The sequence below is a fragment of the Camelus ferus genome, chromosome 1 (assembly GCF_009834535.1).
Source record: "Camelus ferus isolate YT-003-E chromosome 1, BCGSAC_Cfer_1.0, whole genome shotgun sequence".
Classification (NCBI taxonomy): Eukaryota; Metazoa; Chordata; class Mammalia; order Artiodactyla; family Camelidae; genus Camelus; species Camelus ferus.
Genome location: NC_045696.1, coordinates 81,502,283 through 81,523,028, shown reverse-complemented (window position 1 = coordinate 81,523,028; position 20,746 = coordinate 81,502,283). Strand labels below are relative to the sequence as shown.

The 20,746-nt window shown below is 36.2% G+C and overlaps 1 protein-coding gene and 1 long non-coding RNA gene across 4 annotated transcripts in view; one reads left to right on the top strand and one right to left on the bottom strand.

The window, feature by feature from the left end:
• Positions 1-215: 215 nt before the first annotated feature.
• On the bottom strand, positions 216-15,561 carry EIF5A2 (eukaryotic translation initiation factor 5A2). Of its 2 annotated transcripts, none has more exons than XM_032484408.1 (5): positions 15,420-15,561; positions 14,542-14,742; positions 13,890-13,994; positions 5,368-5,499; positions 216-4,828 (listed from the first exon to the last, which is right to left on the bottom strand). In XM_032484408.1, exons 2-5 carry the CDS (start codon positions 14,704-14,706, stop codon positions 4,769-4,771), a joined length of 462 nt encoding a protein of 153 aa, XP_032340299.1. In that variant the 5' UTR covers positions 14,707-14,742; positions 15,420-15,561; the 3' UTR covers positions 216-4,768. The 2 variants fall into 2 exon arrangements, with proteins under 2 accessions (XP_032340299.1, XP_032340305.1); XM_032484414.1 differs by having other exon boundaries at positions 14,542-14,712.
• A 148-nt stretch (positions 15,562-15,709) lies between these two features.
• Positions 15,710-20,746, top strand: part of LOC116665235 — a 48,297-nt gene continuing 43,260 nt past the window's right edge. The window contains exons 1-2 of one of the 2 annotated variants that reach the window (XR_004321728.1): positions 15,710-15,798; positions 15,874-16,346. This is a non-coding gene — a long non-coding RNA (uncharacterized LOC116665235). Of the gene's footprint in view, positions 16,347-20,746 lie in introns of both variants that reach the window. The other variant, XR_004321725.1, reaches the window with a different exon arrangement.

Here is a 20,746-nt window from a genome sequence, read left to right as displayed (position 1 = left end):
TTAACCTTCCCAGGCTGTAAAGCAAGGGTGCTACATAGTAAGACCTAAAATATAAAAAACAGTAAGAACAAAAGTTAGATTTTCTTTTAACAGTGACATACTCATTAATTCATTGACTATTCTAGCATGAAAATGTTTCTGGGAATGAATATATACAAGAATAGTGTATCCTGTTAAATCAACTTTATTTTTATTCAATATAACTGATGAAGTCAACAGATAAATATATTTTAATATAACAAAAAGTTATAATTGATAAATTTACCATCTACATTTTAAAATATTTCACAATTACTTTAATATAGTCAAAGACTTAATATTTCAATTTTACCCATTTTTGAAATGTAAAATGCACAATTATAATAATACCCATTCTACATATCTTATAATTTTAAAGTTTTAGCTAAAATGTATGAGTCTCTGCAGGTAAAAGCATGAGTTCTCTTATACCTAAGACAAATAAAATGTATTACTAATAAAATGCCACTGGACTAAACAATGCCATTTCAACTATTTCCTTTTTGGAGAGGAGGATAAAAATAATAGAGAACTAGTAATTTGTATTATATTTTGTAACAAGCACAAGAGTGCTTATTTATAGTAGGTATTAACCACAATAAAGAATTCCTCTCAAGAAAGATCACAACTATGATTTATGATAAGCTGTACAGTCATCAATGACTATAATTTATGTTCAGAGTTTGTAAGATAAGCTTAAGTCTATCAATACCAAGACATAGTTTTAGGGACTTTATATAAGTAAAGGAACCTCTCTTTCAATTGTAAAATTGCTTTCAGCCTGTCCTAAGGAGAGAGGAATAGTGGTGGACAGTAAAGTTTGGCAACAAGTATGTTTTTAGCAGGTGAAAGCCGCATATGCGTTGCTGTAAGATGCATCTTTCATGTGAGGAAAACGTGCTAATTAGATGGATACAGCACTTTTCAGGCACTTGACCTCACTTGGTAGTTAAGTTGGTGTTTAGATATCTATTTAATGGAAAAACATTGAATTATATAGGACTTCAAGCTACAGAACATCTGTGTTCCGTAAGCTAAATCCAATGTTCCCTACTAAAATCAAATAATGCCATATATCCAATTCAGAGGGAAAAAATTTAAGGGATTAAAGTTAACAGATTGAATTTTCTCAATTTTAAGATTTTGCACAATAAAATTTTTTAAGCCTTTGTTGGCTGTTACCTGTCTGAATGTTAGGAGAAAAAAAGGCTTAAAAACTATGAAATATTATGCCTAAATGATACCAGAAGATTTTGAACTATTGATCAGTTCAATATAATATACTGTTTATGGAAATATGCTTACAGTTTGTACATATACTCCTTAAGAGCCATATTTTCTCAAAGTAAATTTGTTCCTAGTTCATATTACAGAACTCAATATGTAAACATTTTAATGTACCAAAGAAAAGCACTATGAACTTTTGTTCTGTTGTCCCTAAATATGTTTGAGAATCACCATATCATTGTCTGGCTCTAAAGCTATCTTTGGGGTCCATGCCAAAGAATGCTTTCAGATATATCATTAAGGATAAGGTTCTAAGATAAGACTACCAAATTCTATTATAAAATGAAAAAAATACGGTAAGAGTATAGATTGTTACCAATGTTCCCATTTTTTCTTGAATATTTAGCATATAGTTTATATGTGTTGATATTAAGGATTTTTTATTTGTATGTATCACTGTATTACAACTTGGGAAAATTTTGCAACATACTTTTAGGCAGTTAGCTTTAAAATAATGAAACTTCAGCTCTTAGCACAAACAGCCCTGAGAACAATGCATTCAAATTACAGCTCAACTAGAAATAATCTAATTGAGAAACTTTAAAGTACAAAAACAAATTCTGGAAAAGTTGTAAAATAAAAAAAAATTACCAACATTTGAGGCACTACCAGACTACAGTACTTTTAAGAGTTGGAAGGACTTTGTAAAAAGAACAAACATACAAAGCTATGTGTGCACGTGCACACACTCACATTGTGCTATAATGAAAAACTGTATCCCCAAACTTTATAGTCTGAACATTTTTTTGCAGCATCTCCTATTAAAGATATCATGCTCTGGCTGCAGGAGACTTTTGGTAATTGTTATAAAGCATTGGTACTGAATTTTGTACCATAAATGGAAATGGATTCAAGAGCTTGGTTAGCAGTAATTTTAAGTGACTGACAGCCCTTGGAAGGGAGCATGAAAGAAATATCATAATTATGTTTATGATGCAAATGCTAAGTCAAAGTAGCAATAATTTGATCTATTTCAGAGGGTATACAACTTCTTAGCAAGTAAGGTATGACAACGTCTCCACAGTAGAGATAAAATATGTTGTTCTAGAAAGAAACAAATATTCCACTTATTACCATAATATTGTATATAAATTTGTGAAATGCCTGCAGACAGGTGTTTTCACTGTATAATCTATCAATGTGACAGTCTACCTTCTATACATGGTAACTTTGATATTTAACATTTGCTACAAAAGGGTACAACAAATACTAGGAATCAACTTTTAACATTTCTGATGTCAAAAAAGAATGAAGTCACTTCTATTCTGTTAAAAAATATATGTTTCCCTGCTTCCTTTTAATACAGTTTATAAAGCTTTACTAAATGAAATATTTTTCGAGAGAAATATGTATTGACTTATGTGAAAATAAACAGTCCCATGTCTTTAAAATCTATTCTTATAATTATATGTCAGAGGAGTATTTATACTTCATTATAGTACTTAAAATGAAATATTTATGCATAAATAGCTTTTGCCATTCAAGGTATGATGACAGAGATGCATTGTTACAATTTAATATAGGCTTATCTCACAACTGAAAATATATTTATGTGAAGTTTGACAAGTTAAGAACAAGGGCATGCTAATCTAGAATTAATACTAAACCAGAACACTAGTATGGTTAACTGGGGTCATCTGAGTGACCAGCAAGCAGCACAGACTGATAACTTTCTAGAGTTCTTGTGGGTAACAGTGCCAATCAGTCGCACGTAAGGTACACATCACAGAGTGCTAAAACCTAAAGCAGTATGTAGCAGATACTGAAATGGAATACTGGAAAGAATTTAGCCTAATTACTAATTGTGCTTCAGATGGGCAAAAGCTAAAATGTTATACTAAAAATGACTGGCTACAACCTCAATATTTTTTGTGCTTTAGAATTCCTCTTGCATTTCCTTAAAGTACCGCTTCTTCTCCAAATGGGTTTGCTGAGGCCAATACAAGATTTAAAAGTATGTGAAAATTAAGTAACTAAAACTTTGGGATCTTCTGTTCTTAATGCTATTTCGAGTCACTGATGAGACCAGTTACAGCATGACACATATTTTCCTCTAGACACTAGGTACAAAGGCCCTTTAGAGGTCAGAGCATGATGGAAGAAGTCTTACAACCAGTCTTAGAGAATGAAGGTATTACTGAAATGTGATTTTGTTCTAAGTTTCACTGCAATATTATGATTGTTATTGAGTCAAAGGTCCTCACAAACCCTGTGACAATGTCTAGAATTCTGGAAATAAGAGATATATGATCCAAAAGACTAAACAGAAATGTAGCAGAATCACCTAAAATTCTTTCTTGAATAATTCAGTTTATAGAATTTTTCTCTAGTTATATTTCACATATGGAACTGAAATAAGTCACATGATAACCAGATAAAATACATATACTTCTTAAGTTAAATAATAATTATCACATAAAGTAACTTTTCTTCCATGATTCACTTTCACTTTGGAAAAAAATAAATTGAACAAATGATCCAAATCAATTTCAAGTAAGAATTTCCAGTTTTTGTCTGATAAATAAATATTTTGATGTTAAGGAAGCCTACTTAAAAATGGTTGGAAAGGAGTGACTCCTGCAAACACTAACATTTATTCAACATAATTGGTAAAAAGCACTGCATTGTATCCTGTAAACCAGGTCACTCCTTTACATACAGAGAGAGAGAACACAAGTTAAAAGCAGAAACACAAATAGAAAGAAACTTTCTATTTTTATGCTGATTACAAAATCCTCAAATAAAACCCTATAGATTAAGCAACTCCCTTTGCCACTGTCCTGTGTCTTCTTTACAATAAGACTTGCTAACAGTCATGTAGCAGTTTAATGCCTCTGTCAAGCACAAGCAAGAACTGAAATCACCATAATACAGGTTAAGTCTGCCAGCAATTTGGCAAAGAAAGACCAAGGTAATACAGGTGGCTGCACATGGCTACTAAGATTTGACACTTTTTGATAATATGATTTTGGTTTAAGGATCTATACTTGCCACACTCAGGCTGAAGCTGTGACAATTCCAATCCATGATATTCTATGATACTAAGTTTGAAATTACTGCAGAGCAATTCAACTTAAATGTGGTACGTCAATACCACTAGATGCTACATTGTTTAATCTAAAACCCTGGTTTACTTATCATTTAACTAAAATTCAGGAATGATCTGCTCAGACAAATCACATCTGCCAAAACTATCTTGTCTGTTTCTTGGGCTTACATACTGAAACCGCAGGAATGTTATAGGAAAGACACCTACAAAATTAAAAAACAAAAGAATTATACACCTTGATTATTTTTTGAAATTACTAGTTGCCTGCAAAACTAACTCAGCACAATTTCAAAACAATTAAAAAAGAAATGAGGTTGCTTATGAAGGCCATAGCTTTGGTGACAACTTAGAACCAAACTTTAGATCTGCAGTTGATCCAGACCTAAACAGTTTGCTGATGCCTGATGTTCCCATTTATTTGCAGGGCTTTATGGCTACAGCATATTCTTCACTCATTGCACACATGACAGATACCTAGAAGGGGAAAATGCAGGCAAAAGTTATTCAGAAGGCATTACATACATAAGAATATACATAAATATACCTAAGATATATTTAATTCATTGTACACTGGATATATTTGTAGATACTTTATACATATTGACTTTGGAAAGAGGTGTTCTAAGACCAAATAACTTACTTTCTTTATAGTTTTCTAAAGCAGAATTTCTCAAATTGTGGTTTTTAAGACTTCCAGGGAACAGGGAACATAAGAGCTATAAATGTTTTAATACTAGAGTAATCACCTTCACTCTTTAGTATTCTCATAGCATCCTTTCTTACCCTTAAGAACAGTTCACGCTGACCTTCAAAACAAGTTTGGGGCTGACACTGTCTATGTAGCAAAAAATGAACTTTGACTCTTTGGTAATGGGTCTCTAAGGGGATACTGGGAAGACTGCCTTCCAGAGATCATTTTCAACATTTCAGCAGTATTTAAAAGCTATATTTCACATAGCTTTTAAAGTTTTTATAGAATGGTTTAAAAAAGCAATATTCCCATAGGTCTTTACCTGTACATCTTCACCTGCATTATATTTTCCTTCTATTTCTTTGCCTAGTTCACCTTCTGGCAGCTTAAGATCCTCACGAACTTCACCAGTTTCTGTCAGCAGGGAAAGGTAACCATCCTGAATGCATATCAGCTATTGAAAGAAATTATAGCATTTGAATCAATTAGGTTATATCTACTCCTTTGTAATATTTACATAGTTATGTGGCAATCCACATTAATTTGTACAAGAACATAGTAATACATTAAGAAATTTTTGGTGCTTGAGAATGGTAAACATACAAAAGCATGAAATAGGTACAGACAAAAAGTGTAAGTTCATTCCTCCCTGTACTCTCCCTTCCCCCAAATCTCTGCATTATTAAACTGTTTAGGCTTTAAAAAAGTAATTTATTTATTAAAATTTTTTGAATCAGTCTTTTTTGTTGTTGTTGTTGTTGGGGGGAGGTAACTAGGTTTTTATTTAATTTATTTATTTTTAATGGAGATACTGGGGATTGAACCCAGGACCTCGTGCATGCTAAGCACACACTCTACCACTGAGCTGTACCCTCCCCCCTAGTTTAGGCTTTTTTATTGTGTATCCTGAAGCATTTATATTTATGGACACAATATAAATACAGTTGCTTAAAAAAATGAGATATTGTATTTTTCAGCAAGTTGTTTTCACTTAGTGTGTTTTAGAAATCTTTCCATATTGGAAAATGTGGCCCAACCTTAGTCTCTTTAATCTCTTCACAACTGCATAGATATACTGCAACTGAGTTAACCATTTTCGCACTAATGGGCATAAAAGTTATTTTCAGTTTTTCACAATTACAAAAACCTGTGTTTTATAATTTGATTATGAAACAAGCTGAAGTGGAAAATTTTAGGTCTCCAGCTCACTGCTAACAACATTAGATTTTTTTTAAAAGACAAACACTAGCTTATTGATGTCATTAATGAAACAAAGTCATCACATAGTTTTGATATCATTAAATTTTTTTCATTACAGGTATAAGCAAATAGGCAGGCCAAATCCATTTATTCTAAAAGCATGTATGCCACCAGTGTGCCTAGAATTCTAATGGGTTTTATAAAAAGCAATCACCCAGAATACCAAACATCTAGTAAAAAATGTATAAACATTATACATCTTATGAAAATAAATTGCAATAAGATAAAATTTAAAATTTCAGAAATAAAACTAAGCTATAGAAAAATAAAATTAAATAATAAAAATGAAGTATTTCATCTTACCTAAATTATTAAAAAAAGTTCAGATATAGAGAAAAGTTGCACAAATAATGCAATGAAATCCCTTATCTTTTACCTAGATTTACACTTCGTTAACATTTAACCACATGTGCACTTTTTCTCTCTCTGTATATATGGAATATATAAATTGTATACCGTACATATTCTTATTCTTTTCTTATTTTTACTGAATCATTTGAGAGTAAGTTTCAACCATTATGACTCTTTAGCAATAATACCTCAGTGTGTTTTTCCAAGAACAAGGACAGACTCTTATATAACCACGGTTTATTTTTCAAAATCAGGAAATTCAATATTGTGAGCATATTATTCAACATATAGTCCGTATTCAAATTTGCCAATTGTCCCAATATTGTATTTAATAGCAACTTTTCCCTCTCAACTCCAGGATCATGACTTGTATTTATTTGGCTGTCATGTCAGTTTAGTCTCTTTTAATTTGAAACAGTTCCTGATCCTTTGTCTTTCATGACATTGACATTTTTTGACGAGCACAGGCTCACTGTATTATAGAAAGTTCCTCAGTTTGAGTTTATCTGTTTCTTAATGATTCAGGTAATGCATTTTTGGAAGGATTACTACATAAATGATGTGTCCTCAGAGTATCACACCAGGAGGCCAAATGATGTCAGTTTGTCCCATTACTGGTGATATTAGCTGTGCTCACTTGGCTAAGATAGTTATCTGCCAGCTTTTTCTACTCTCATGGTACCATTTTCCCTTTTATAATTTTCAATCTTGAAAAAAAAAAAAAAGCTAATGGTTGCTGAGTTCCAAGCATATTTCTGGGCAACTTTTTCTATTTCCCCTCAAAGCCCTCTCTGATTCTATAGAGTTAGAAGGAGAGGATGGTAAGAAGACAATTATATGTCAATTCTAAATATTCCTTCTGATCCTTCACCTTTAAACAAATCTACTCAATTGATAACTTTGAGGTGTTTATGACTTTTTTTTTTTTTGGTAGTGAGAACAATCATTTTGTTAATAGCAAGCAAGGAAACAGGAGAGGGCAGGGTCAGAAAACTTGTAATATAGGAGTCTGGCAAGCAGTGGTGTACCAACCTGCTGAATGACATATGAAGTTATACCATACCCCCAAATACCAGTATCAGAATGTGGTATCTATTATATCCTACTAAAAGAATCCAGTGTACGGTGCTATTTCTCTCCATAGGGCTCCTTGGAAAAACACATACTTCCAGGTCCAGGATAAGTATACAAGATGAGAATGCATGGTGCTATCAAAGACCACTAGGTCTGTATCAAAGGAACTCAAAGAGCTAACCAGAAAAAGGTCCCTCTTGCCAAAGATGGAACAATTTGGGAATTGATAAGGATAATAACTACAATGGATTGAAACACAAATGTGTTTAAATGCTTCTATTCAAAGTGGAAAAAAAAATTTCATTGGTCATCTTCAGTAGATGCAAGAGAAACAACTAATTCTGAATACTAATTAAAGGGGGAACTCATGCATTTATATTGGCTTTCCTATTATATACTGGACCACAAAGTAAACAAAAAAATTGATGAACTAAAGTTTATAGAAGTGTTCTGGCTTTTTTTTTTTAAAGAATAAAATTATTATTTTGTCTCTCCTAATAAATTCATGGATTGAGGCAATGATTACCTATGTAATAACATCACACACAAAAAATCAGACTTAACTACCTTGATGGTTGCACAGAACATCACCTATGGAATTGTTCTTTGAAGAAAAAGGAGGAAGAAAATAGAAATCTAAAATGGATCTGATCAAGACTCTACATCTAATTTTCAATTATCCAGGAAATATATGGGACAAAGGAACATGTTAAACAAGGAAATGCAATTAGCAGAATACAGACTGTGGGGAAGTCTACAGATCAAATGATCTAGTTTCTTCATCAAAAAATGAGAGAGAGAGAGAAGGGAGGAAGGAAAGAGAGAAGAGAGGGACCTCAGGGCATGTAGGAGAGAGGAGAACCTATAAAACAGATTTAAGAGATACCTCAACCAATTTCAACATGTGGACCTTATTTAGGACCTGATTTAGACATACTATAAGACAAAAAAGTAACTATCACATCCAAAAAAGTAAAAAAACAAAGACAATTAGGAAAATGCAGATATTGACTGGATATTTGACAATATTAAGGAATTATTAATTGTAAGGGTGCCACAGTGTGCTTTGATTTTGTTTTTTACAGTCCTTATCTTTAAAAAATGCATAATAGAATATTTACAGATGAAATGATAAATGATATAATATGTGGGATTAGCTTCAAAATAATCAGGTAGAGTGTACAGGAAATAAAGCAGGTGGTGGGATACAGATGAAACAAGATTGACTATGTAATGATAATTGTTGAAGCTGGCTGATGGGTACATGAAGTTCATCATATTTTGAAAATGTCCACAATAAAAAGTAAAAAAAAAAAATGTATATCAGAATTCTAGAAAGAGCAGTGTAGCCACTAAATTGCTGGAGACACAGGGAACTGAGGAAGAAAAGCATGAACTGAAAGGAAAGATGGAGAAGAGCTAGTAACTGCAGATTCTGTCCATGATGTGGTCAGAATAAGCACGAACACTGAAAAAAGGAGAATTATGGAGAACATTTTTGCCTGTATTTGTATTATTGATATACAACAGCAGGAGGCTGGAGATGGCATAGCATCACTGCAGGTGCCTTCTTAGCCCTAATTTCTGAATTTAATTTTATTTTATTTCTCAATCTATTCCAAAACAGATAGACTTTTAGGTAAGACCTCCTCCCTTCTCCTTCTCTGTTTCCTCTCCCCCTAGCACTCTCAAGCTACTTCCTTAGAGCTGCTGGTCCCTGGGAGAGACTGAATGCTTGATCATTGTTACCATACAACTCAAGCAAATAACACTATCATCAGCTGGAGTGTTATCTGACCCACCAAGCCATGAAGGTGAGTATGCACGGCAGCACTCCATCATCAAGCTGGAATAGCATACAGGAGGTCAACCTAAGCAGATCCGAAAGGCATAAACAAGTTGTATGAGAAGTAGCTCAGACTCATAAAGGACCTTCTTCTGCAGTATTAACAGCTTCTCCCTCAGCTCATACCAGTGGCTTTCTGGGGAGTTGCCTATGACCAGATGACTGAAAAAGAAAAAAACTAGGATTGGTCTCTAGGTGGTTATGAATGGTCTGATGAAACTATTCAGAGGTGACCCTGAAAGATAGTGGGGGTGAGAAGAACTTCATATACTGGATTTGAAAGAAGAGAGAACCAGAGGTTTGGATTTACACTGATTGTGGGCAATGGCTATGAGTCTGGATGGAAGGTCAACAACACTGAAAGAACAAGATAGGAAAATTGCTGACAGTAAGGTCTGGGGAAGTGGTATGTGGAGGGATCTCTCCAGAAAGTTAGAGAATGTGTTCATATGAATGCTTACCAAAGGGACGCACTACAGAGGAGGTGGACAATTAGGTGGACAAGATGATTCTGTCTGTGAATGTCATTTAACTTCTTTTTGTAGTCATCCCAGTCCTTGCTCAACTGGCTCATGGAACTCCTGGCCATGGTGGCAGGGCTCAATGACACAGGTTTTTTCTCACCAAGGCTGATCTGACTACAGCCATTACTGAGTACCTCACAGTACAGAGTCCTTGATATGGCACCATTCCCCAGAGGGAACAGCCAGCTGCCTGGTAATACTGTACTCCTTCCATGACGGAAGAGGTGGCAGTTTGTGCTCACTGCAATAGATCTTTACTCTGCATGTAAATTTGCCTTCGATGCCTGCAGTGCTTCTGCTAAAATCTCATCTGCAGATTTATAGAATGTCGCATTCCCGTCAGTACCTCACATAGTATCATCTCTGGCTAAAAAATTCATTTGACAGGCAAAATAAAAAGATAACAGGACAACACTCAGAGAATTCACTGGTCTATTGTACTCCATCATTCTAAAACAGCTTGCCTGTGTGGACTGGCCTAAAGAAGACTCATCTTTGCCACCTGCTGGATGATATTATATGGACCTGGGTGCTGTTTCACAGGTTACAATACATTCCAAAAATGGTACTATTTCTCCCATAGGTAGAATACACGGGTCTAGGAACCAAAGGTAGGAGGCTTTTCTCCCTATTACTCTTAATGATACTGTAGCAAGTATTTGTTTCTTGTCCCTGCTATGCTGGGATCTGCTGATTTAGAGGTTTTCTATTCCTAAAGAAAGACTGCTTCTATCAGGGAACACAAAGATTCCACAGAACAGGTAAAAATTATAAAAAGACTTTAGGCACAAATAATTCAGAGCATCATTAATTTCTTTGTTGTTCTATTTTAAGTTGCAACAACAAAATTCAACTCCATATCTGAAAGGCATATCACTTATTTGAAGAATATACTAGGATTTAATACTCATAGTTCTGGCAATTCACCAAAGATCCACGATATATACTTAAACATGTCTTGTACTGGTAGGATTTCCTTCTGAAAAAATGGTCTTTAAATGACAGATAGAACTTTGTAAATACAGAAAAGGCATTTAACTTGGGTTGTGGTGCACATGAACACAGAACTTTCTAAGGAAATATGATTCAAGTGAGTACCAGAGTTTGAACAAGCATGTCTATATTTAAGAGTCTGGGGATTCCCAAAGGTGTTTGGGTGCATTTGTATTTTACATGATCACTGAGCCTCAGACAACAATCACTACTTTTGGGAGAAATGATGGAAATGAGCAATTCTAATCCAATATCTTGGGGTGGAATTCAGGAGACAATTTTCTTTCATTCTGAACTCATTTTAAAACACATAAAGTTAAAACTGTAAATATTAATATGTTTCTTCCCCTAAACAAAGACTTACTTTTTAATTATTATAATGAACATATATATATGTGTGTACAAATACAAAGGACTACATGTAGCCAAATAATAAGTAGGAATTTAATCAAGCCACTTGGATAGGTGAGTGAAGACCACCATAGCACAATAAATATAACCAGAAAGGTTCATAGAACTAATTTTTTAAATGAACAGAAATAAGTATTCTATGGTGACTTGATAATAAAGGGATGTGATCACTGAGTACCTACTATGCAAATCCTGTTCTAAGAATTGACTAATTAAACCTCACAATGATTCCATGATAAGTTTATCATTCTTATCCCTATTTTATAAATAAAGGCAGGTGAGAGGTTAACTGACTTGCCAGCAGAAGTCACGCAATTAGTAAGTGCCAAAGCAAGGATGTGGGCCCAGGCTGTCCTGCTTGAGTCACTGTCTTATCCACTCTGCAACACAGACTACACACCAAGGCTGGGACTAGGGTGAGGCAAGTGAGGACTCATTTTGGGTGCAAAACTTAAGATGGCACGTGCACGTGCGCACCCCCCCCCCCAAAGTGATCAAGTTTTAAAATTAGAATTAATGCAAAAATTCTATGGTGAACAAAGTATCAACATTTTAAATAAAGACAGGATCAGAATTACTGATTTTTCCTTTTGACTTAGGCCTCCGTGTGGCTTGCCATTGTTACTGGTCCTGTCTTTATTTAAAATTTTGTGCTTGAGGCAAGGGCTTCACTCATGTCATCCCCCTCACCCTAGCCTAGGCTCTGCTATATCCCAAAACAAAACCAAAACCAAATTTATTTTTTATGTTAAATCTTGAGCTCCAATCAATGATAGGCTAATTTGATCATAGTAGTTATCTGAACTACTGATACCATCTTTCTGAAATAGTCAAAGGCAAAAGCATTGTATATTGAATGAATATTAATGAACAGTGAATATTCAAAGCATTCACATGTTAGTATGAAAACAGAAATCCACTTTTGGCAAGGAGAAATTCTATACTTAGCCTTAGTTGGCTGCACTATCTTTATCTCATCGAATAATCATGTATGCCTTTAACAAATGTTTATTGAGCACCCACTGTATGCCATGTCTAAATTGGGTGCTCTAAGAATAATGGAATGATTAAGTGGAATTTTCATACTGGAAAAGGGGAAGCAGGAAAGAACTACTTTGTGGTACATATCTGCTTATGAGGTAATTATAGGGTAGATTTTTTCACTTAATCCTCATATTATCCCTGCTTTGTAGATGAGAAGACTGAGGCTCAGAGAGGTTGAATAATTTGCCCAAGGTCACCCAGCTAGAAAGTGGCAGAACTAGATCCAAACCCAGATCTGCCTTACTTAAAAAAAAAGCAAACAACCCACCTCCAAAACCTTGCTATTATTATACTAAGACAATTCACATTTCTACAAAGACTCCAAAGCAACCTAAAAATGTTTATGATAAGTAGGAAAATGAAAATATAAAACTGCTTACTAGATTAAAACTGTGTAAAATATGTTTACATGTGGACAAAAAGTAAAAGGAAATCATTGGATAATTGCAGTTAATGGTAACATTTTTAAAGAATTATACAACACAATATAAAGTATAGAAAGTAATCAATTTAAATTGGGTAAAACAAATCCAGGAATCACATTTGCATTTTTCACTATGCAAAATGAATAGAAAAGAGTTCTATAGACAGTATGCTTGATAAAGAAATTGAAGACTTTCAAGAAGACTTTAGTTAGGATTAATCTGAGCTCCCACATCCTATGAGGTCAATGGTTTGGTTGCCATCAGCACTCCAAACAACAAAATGCTATCATTAAACATGACTTATCCAACTGTGTAACTGGAACTAAAACTTGCAGTTTATACCTATAATTTAACAAAAGGTCACAGCATGGTCACTGAATATAAATAAAACAATTACAAAGTTTTTTTATTTTCTTTACCATACTCAGTGACCATATACTTTATCCTTTGTATTTATGGCTTTCAACTTATTCTATTTAAGAATACCAAATTCTGACACACATTAATATACAAAAACTTGCTGGTGGAACATGAAGTCCAATAAGTTCTTAAAAGTCTTAAGTCTGGTAAGGGAAAAGAAATACCTGGGAAGGAGTTATCTAAACTTGAAATAATCTACAACAAAGGGAATAATAATTTAACTAAACATTAAACTCACAATATGGAGTCACTTGTTCTGAGAAATAATAAGTGTTCAAATTTTTATAAATGCAAGAATGTTAAAAGTGGCAAACTAGCAATCATCCTAGATAAGGCACAAGTGTTAAATATCAATATCACTATTTCTCCAATTTCTAAGCTAAGTGGTAGCTAATAGTTAGAAAAACCTAGAAAACTACTTGTGGGTGTTATTAAATTACAATAGAGAGCAGAGGGTATTTGCACCTTTAAGAAACAAGGAGAAATTAGTACTTACTTGATAATCATTTCTCTTAATATTTGGAACATCCATGTTGTGAGTAGAAGGGCAAATATCTTCATACTTTTTGCCCGTGAAAATATCAATGCCAACAAGGTGAACCTAACAGAGAGGAGAGAACAGGAAACCTGTTTAATCTTTGCCAAGGTATCACTCATTACATACACAAGAGCACAATACCAACGCTGATTATGGCAGATTCTTTCTGCTTCCAAGGTCATCTAATTTTACTTTCTTAAAAAAAAAATGTACTGGTCATACAATTGAGAAGCAGTGAACAACTAAACAGTATCGTGACATATCAAGCAAGACCCAATAGCAATATACAGTTCAATTCAATCGTAAAGTGCTTAAGAAAAATGAAATTAGGTTTCTTAGAATGATGTTAGAACAAGTTTTCTCATTTGTAAAATGAATAGATTGCCTAAATCACTAGGATTCAGGAAAGTTTCAGTTCCTAGTAAATGAAACATAAGGGCCCAGGAGGGAAATGCTACCTTTCAGTATTCAAACAGCTGATCACCCAGTAATTATGGGATGAAAAAATTGTGTTATTATATACAGTTGTAAGTACAGAAACCTCATGTTCTGTAACGGAATGCAAAGGATCAAAATCCCAATGCCAAGACAGTCCTGGAAGGGCATTTACCTTGGCATGACCGTGCTTTCCAGTTTTCGAAGTTGACATATCCACTATTTTGCATGGTCGTCCTTTGAGCACCACGAAGCCGTTTTTGCGCAGGGCCGAACACTGCATAGGGTAAGTGCTGGAAGCCCCAGCATCTCCAGTAGTAAAATCAATTTCATCCGCCATGGTAGGCTGGGGGAGATGGTTGCTTTTCTGAAGGAACTATGCAAAAAGTTTGCTTGCTTTTTAACAACTGGCATGCAGGCAGGCAAACGCCTCATTTCGGATAGGTTACGAGCCAAGCATCATGGATCTATTATTTTTGCATTTATAGAACACCCACCTATAATAATGGGGACTTTCTAACTCTGGCCTCTACAAACTTTTCCATCCACTAGTCGGGAGGTGGGAGGGAAGTCGCAGAAGAGCTCGCTGGGGGTGGGGGATACCCGCCCAAGGCGTTCACCTGCGCTGAGGGCTGGAAATCCCGGCCCCCACCGTCCCATCGCAGGAGAAGCCAAAGACCTTTCCGCACCGCGCCGCCCGCCCTCCGCGCCGCCCGGATCCCCACGGCGGGGGGCCCAGCCCAGCCCAGGCCGCACGTCCCCGCGAAGGATGAGAATAACAGGACCTGGCTAGCAGCACCCGGCCCTTTGGCAGCCGGCGCGCACTCCTTCCCCCAGCCGGCCGCGCCGTCACCCCGACCTCTCAGACGCCCCCTGTCCTGCCCGCATGCCCGGCCCGGCGCCGCACGGGCCTGAGCCCTGGCGGGTCCAGCGCTCGCCTCGGTCCCTCATCCATCCTTCCTTCCATTCTCGGTCAGAGCTCGGCTCCGGCTGCCTTCCCCGGCCCTGCCTTGCTCCGGTCCCAACCCCACCAGCTTTTCTCTATGCCTTCACCTTTCAGCAGGGAAAGAGTGCCTTTCGCTTGCGCACCCGCGCCGGTCCCCTACAGCTGCGGCGGCGGCAGCGGTGGCGGCCGCGGCAGTTCCGAGAGACGGGGCGGGGCCGCCACACTTTCCACACCCCGGCCTCCCCGCCCTTTCCCACCCCCACCCCAGTCCCACTTCCGGGATAGGTCCCGGCGCGTCATAGGAACCGCCCTCCCGCGCTACCATTGGCTATAAGGTTCTCGAGGCCCCGCCCAGTCACGTGAAGAGTGCCCTGGCAACCCCACGTGCTGCGGATTAGTGCACTTCCGGCATGAAGAGCACTTTCTGGAGTCCGGTTGCTGAGGGCAAACTCACTGGCGAGGAAACTTGCTTCCTCAAACTTTCAGGTTCGTTCCTTGCGTTTGGGTCCCAGTCGAAGGTAACGGGAAGCAAGCCGCTCACTGGTTGGCCCTTGCCCTCAGGTGCGTGGTGGTTGTCACGTGACAGCTGTCAGAACTCGCGAGGCGCTCGAATTCAACGGATGTCCCTCGTGGCTGTGGAGGGAACTTTGGGTTCCAACTTCTGTCCCAACATGCAGCCCTACTTGGCGTTCAACACCACGCTTGTTCCTCGAGGAAAAGCCTGAGTGAAGTATTTTATTACCCGGCTCCCGCTGCTGGCTCCGCAGGGGACCCTAGGTACTCATAAGATTCTGGCAGCGACTGCCACTGGTGGCCCGGCCGGATCAGCAGAGCACTTTGGGGTGGGAACTCCGGAGACATCCACGAACTAAAAAGCAACTGTGAAATTACCTAATTCACTCCTCACACCAGAAGCTGTTATGGCATGGTGGAGGCGAGTGGTGCCTAACTCCTACTGCATCGTCCAGCAAAAAGATGTTCTGCCAAACTCAGCTCTTCCTTCCTTCTGGCTTTGGCATTCCTTCCAGTTTGAGGTATGTCCGTACCTCATTAAATGAGCAGTTGGGTTGTCTTGGAATCAACCTCGAGCCAATAGCGCCTTGAATAGGATTAGGACCAAGGTTCTTAAAAAGAGTTGCTTTCCCCTTTTCTCACTGGCTTCACAGCCCACCACATTCTCCTACTTAGAGGGGTGACCTTTACACCCCAGTTTATGTGGCCCTGAGATTTTGTATCACTATTTCATGAAAAATCCCATTTCTCACATTCCTATGTGGCACTATGGTTTATTTTTTTACACAGACATTTCACACATGTTGTCCAGTCTAACCTTTACAATAAGCAAGCGAACTCCCATAACCTGAGCTCAGCTGCTAATATGTGAAAGAGCCAGATCAGAGCTCTGGTTCATGAATCCACTCTGCATTTTCCTTATGCCACCTAACCTTTACCTGTCGTTTATTGTTAGAATAAGCACCAATATTTAAAAAGTATGTAAGCAGTTAGTACATTAAATGTTTTATGTGCATTATTCCTTTAATCTTGACTGTTACTTCTTCTTTAACCTCAAATTTGTTATGATTTATGCAAACTGAAATTTGCCCTTTTTAATTATATGAGTTTTGAAAAACATAGGACGTTATATAACTACCACTATGATCCTATAATCAAGGTATAGGATATTTCCCTTATTTCAAAAGTTTGTGCCTCTTTCTGGTCACTTCTCTCCCCTACACCCAGCCCTTGGCAACCTTTAGAAACTATCTGTTCACATTTTTAGTTGTGGAAAAAGGCAGAGAAATGTTAAGCAATTTGCCCCAAATTACATAGCTAGCAAGTCAGAGAGCCAGGACTGAACTCTAAGACAGTTTGGCTCCACAGTCATTATCACCATATACTACTATATGTTACCTGTATACCACCATATACTGCATTCTCACAAGATTTGGACTGGAATCAAATGATCTAGCTCATTCATTCAACAAATCTCGTAAAGTTGCTGGAACACTGAATTAGCAAATACTGAACCATTGCTCCTAGGGGAAATAGAGAGTTATGTTCCTGTGAGCCTCTGGTCACAACATTTTAATCAGCTAACCAACATATTGCTTTATGTGTATTTCTGTTTGAAGACATCTTATTTAATATATATTGATTAATTAGCATTTAACTCACAGCCAACAGCAGCATAATTTATGCTCAAAGGATGCTTTTGTAAAACATATATGTTCCCTATAAGGCACATCACAGCCTTCCTGAACTTAGAAATACTAGATGGCACTTTAGTACTGTGCTTGGCGACCATTTTAAACAGCAAAATCACTGACACAAAAATGACAAAAGTCACAAAAATGTGAAAAAGTGGCACAAATAGACTGTGAAAAGAACACTTGTTTACAGTTTGATAGTTGAAACAAGAAGGTAGAGCATTGCTTTGTTTGACCTCTGCTAGGAAAATATGTATCGGATGACTCAAATCTGCTGTTCCGTTAATGTCCACAAATGACCGTGAAAGCACAGCAAGTATTGATTTTGGGGTTACAAGTAAATTTTAGTGACTAGGCATATTCACAAATATGGCATCCATGAATAATGAGGACTGACTGTTTTTATTTTAGTGCCCTCAGCAGTGAGATTACCATGTTGACCAATATAGCCCCTTGTTCTTTAGGTGCTTGCAGTCCAGTGCAAGATATAATGAAGCAATTTTAACAGGTACAATAAATGCTGCTAAAGAATTTACTACGGGGTGCTGGAAAAAGGGGCTTGGTCCTCCTCATCTAGTCTAGGTATTGTCCAGTTGAAATATAATGCAAGTCACATGTAATTTTGAGTTTTATTGTATCCACATAAAAAAGTAAGGATGAAATTAATTTCAATTATATATTTTATTTAACCCAATACATCCAATATGTTATTTCACTTGTAACCAATATAAAATTATTAATAAGATAATTTTTCATTTTTTATACTAAGCCTTCAGAATCTGGTGTAGCATACATCTCAGTCCAGACTAGCCACATTCAAGTGTTCAGTAGCTATGTATGACTGGTGGCTATCATATTGGACATCACAGGTCTAGGAGATTTTAACACTACTTATCTGGGGACGATATCTTAATTTGAGATCTGAAAAATGAGTAAAAGTTAGCAATGATGAGGTATTTGGAAAAGGCATTTTAAGCAAAGGGATTAGGAGTACAAGGGCCTATAGCTCACAGAATTGTGGCATCATCCTGGACTGCATATGGTTTAGTGTCAGTGGTGTGTATTCTAAAAAGAGATGGGTGAATATGGATTTTCTCCCAAGGGCAATAGAGAAACATCGAAACAGTACACATAAAAAATGACAAGACAGTATTTTTTAATTAGAAAGTCCTTTCTGGTTGTGATAAGAATTAATTTTTTTAGGGTGATAAAATGTTGGAAAAACAAAACCAATAGTAAGGAATATTTATGTTGGTGAACAAAGGTGGTGACTATGAGAATACAGAGAAGACAGATTCAGGAAAATTATAAGGGATAATGCAAAGAATGTCATAATTAATTGAATGTTGAGGGTCAAAATGTGAAGGGAGACACAGGAAGTAAAGAGGAAAGAGTCAAGTTAAAAACTGTGAAGATTTGTTGGCACCATTTGTTGTGATAGAAAATATAAGAGAAAAAATAAATTTCCAGGGAAAGTTGAGTTCATTTTTGGGTAGATCAAGTTTAAGTTTCCCGTGGGAGAGAGTTATATTTTAGAGATAAACATTTATGAATCATCAGTATATAGATGTTGATTAAAGCTAAAGCAAGAGACTTACTTCAGTTTTAGGGACACACACAGACTGAAAGTGAAGGAGTGGAAAAGATATTCCATGCAAATAGAAACCAAAAGAAATCTGGGGTAGCTATACTTATATCAGACAAAATAGACTTTAAGACAAAGACTGTAATAAGAGACAAAGAAGGTCATATAATGATATAGGGGTCAATCCAGAAAGATGATTAAAATTTATAAATATTTATGCACCCAACATAGGAGCACCTAAATTTTTAAAGCAAATATTAACAGACCAAAAGGGAGAACTAGATAACAATACATTAATAGTAGGGGACTTCGATATCCCACTTTCACAATGGATAGATCATCCAGACAGAAAATAATTAAGGAAACATTGGATTAAAACTACCTGTTTGACTAGATGGACAATATTTACAAAACATTCCACCTGATAGTAGCAGAAAACACATTCTTATCAAGCACACATGAATAATTAAATGCTAACAAATTGGGCAACCTAGAAGAAATGGATAAATTATTGGATTCATACAACCTACCAAGACTGAATCATGAAAAATAGAAAATCTGAAGAGATCAATTAAATAAGGAGATTAAACAAATAATCAAAACCTCCTAACAAAGAAAAGTCCAGGACCAGATGGCTCCACTAGTGAATTATACCAACATTTAAAGAATAATTAACACTAATCCTTTATAAACTTTCCCAACAAGTTGAAGAGGAGGGATCACTTCTAGACTAATTTTATGAGGTCAGCATTACTCTGATAACAAGACCAGACTAGGACTCTATAAGAAAAGAAAATAACAGGTTAATAACCCTAGGAAACGTAGTGCAAAAATCCTCCACAAAAATATTAGCAAACTTAAATCAGTACATTAAAAGGATCTATTCCATGGATGCAAGGATGGTTCAACATATGTAAATCAATCTATGTGATACACCACATTAACAAAATGAAGGATACAAATTATATGATTATCTCAATAAATGCAGAAAAAGCATTTGACAAAATTCAACATCCAGCAATTCTACACTTAGTTATATACCCAAGAGAATTGAAAACATACATCCCCCCAAAAACAACTTGTACACCAATGTTCATAACAGCATTATTCATTATAGAAAAAAAACTGTTTAATTTATCCGTTCATCATCTAACTGATGAACAGATAAATGAAATGTGCTATTCCATATAATGGAATATTCAGGAATAAAAAGGATTAAAGTACTTATAAATAGTACAATATGGACAGACCTTGAAATTATGCTACATGAAAAAAAGCCAGTCGCAAATGGCTGCATGTTGACTGATTCCATTTATGTGAAGTGTCTAGAATAGGCAAATCCATAGAAACAGACAGTAGATTCGTGGTTGACAGGGCATAGGTGTTGGGCAGAATAAGAAATGACTGCTAATTGGTACAGGGCTTCATTTAGGGTGATGAAAATGTACTGAAAATAGATAATGTGATGGTTGCACAACTCTGAATATATTAAAAATCAATGAATTGTACATTTTAAAGGGGGAAATATATGGTACATGAATTACAACTCAATAAAGTTGTTACTTAAGAAAAGATAAAAAATAAGGATCAATACTCATCCACTCAGCATAAATAATTTTGCCATACCATAGTGAGTCCTTTT

Excerpts from the sequence above, each read along its gene's own strand:
- EIF5A2 (XM_032484408.1), bottom strand. The coding sequence starts at position 14,706 with ATGGCGGATGAAATTGATTTTACTACTGGAGATGCTGGGGCTTCCAGC. Across the intron at positions 13,995-14,541 it reads GAAAGCACGGTCATGCCAAG|GTTCACCTTGTTGGCATTGA; the intron begins GTAAATGCCCTT and ends CCTCTCTGTTAG. Across the intron at positions 5,500-13,889 it reads TTAAGAGAAATGATTATCAA|CTGATATGCATTCAGGATGG; the intron begins GTAAGTACTAAT and ends TTCTTTCAATAG.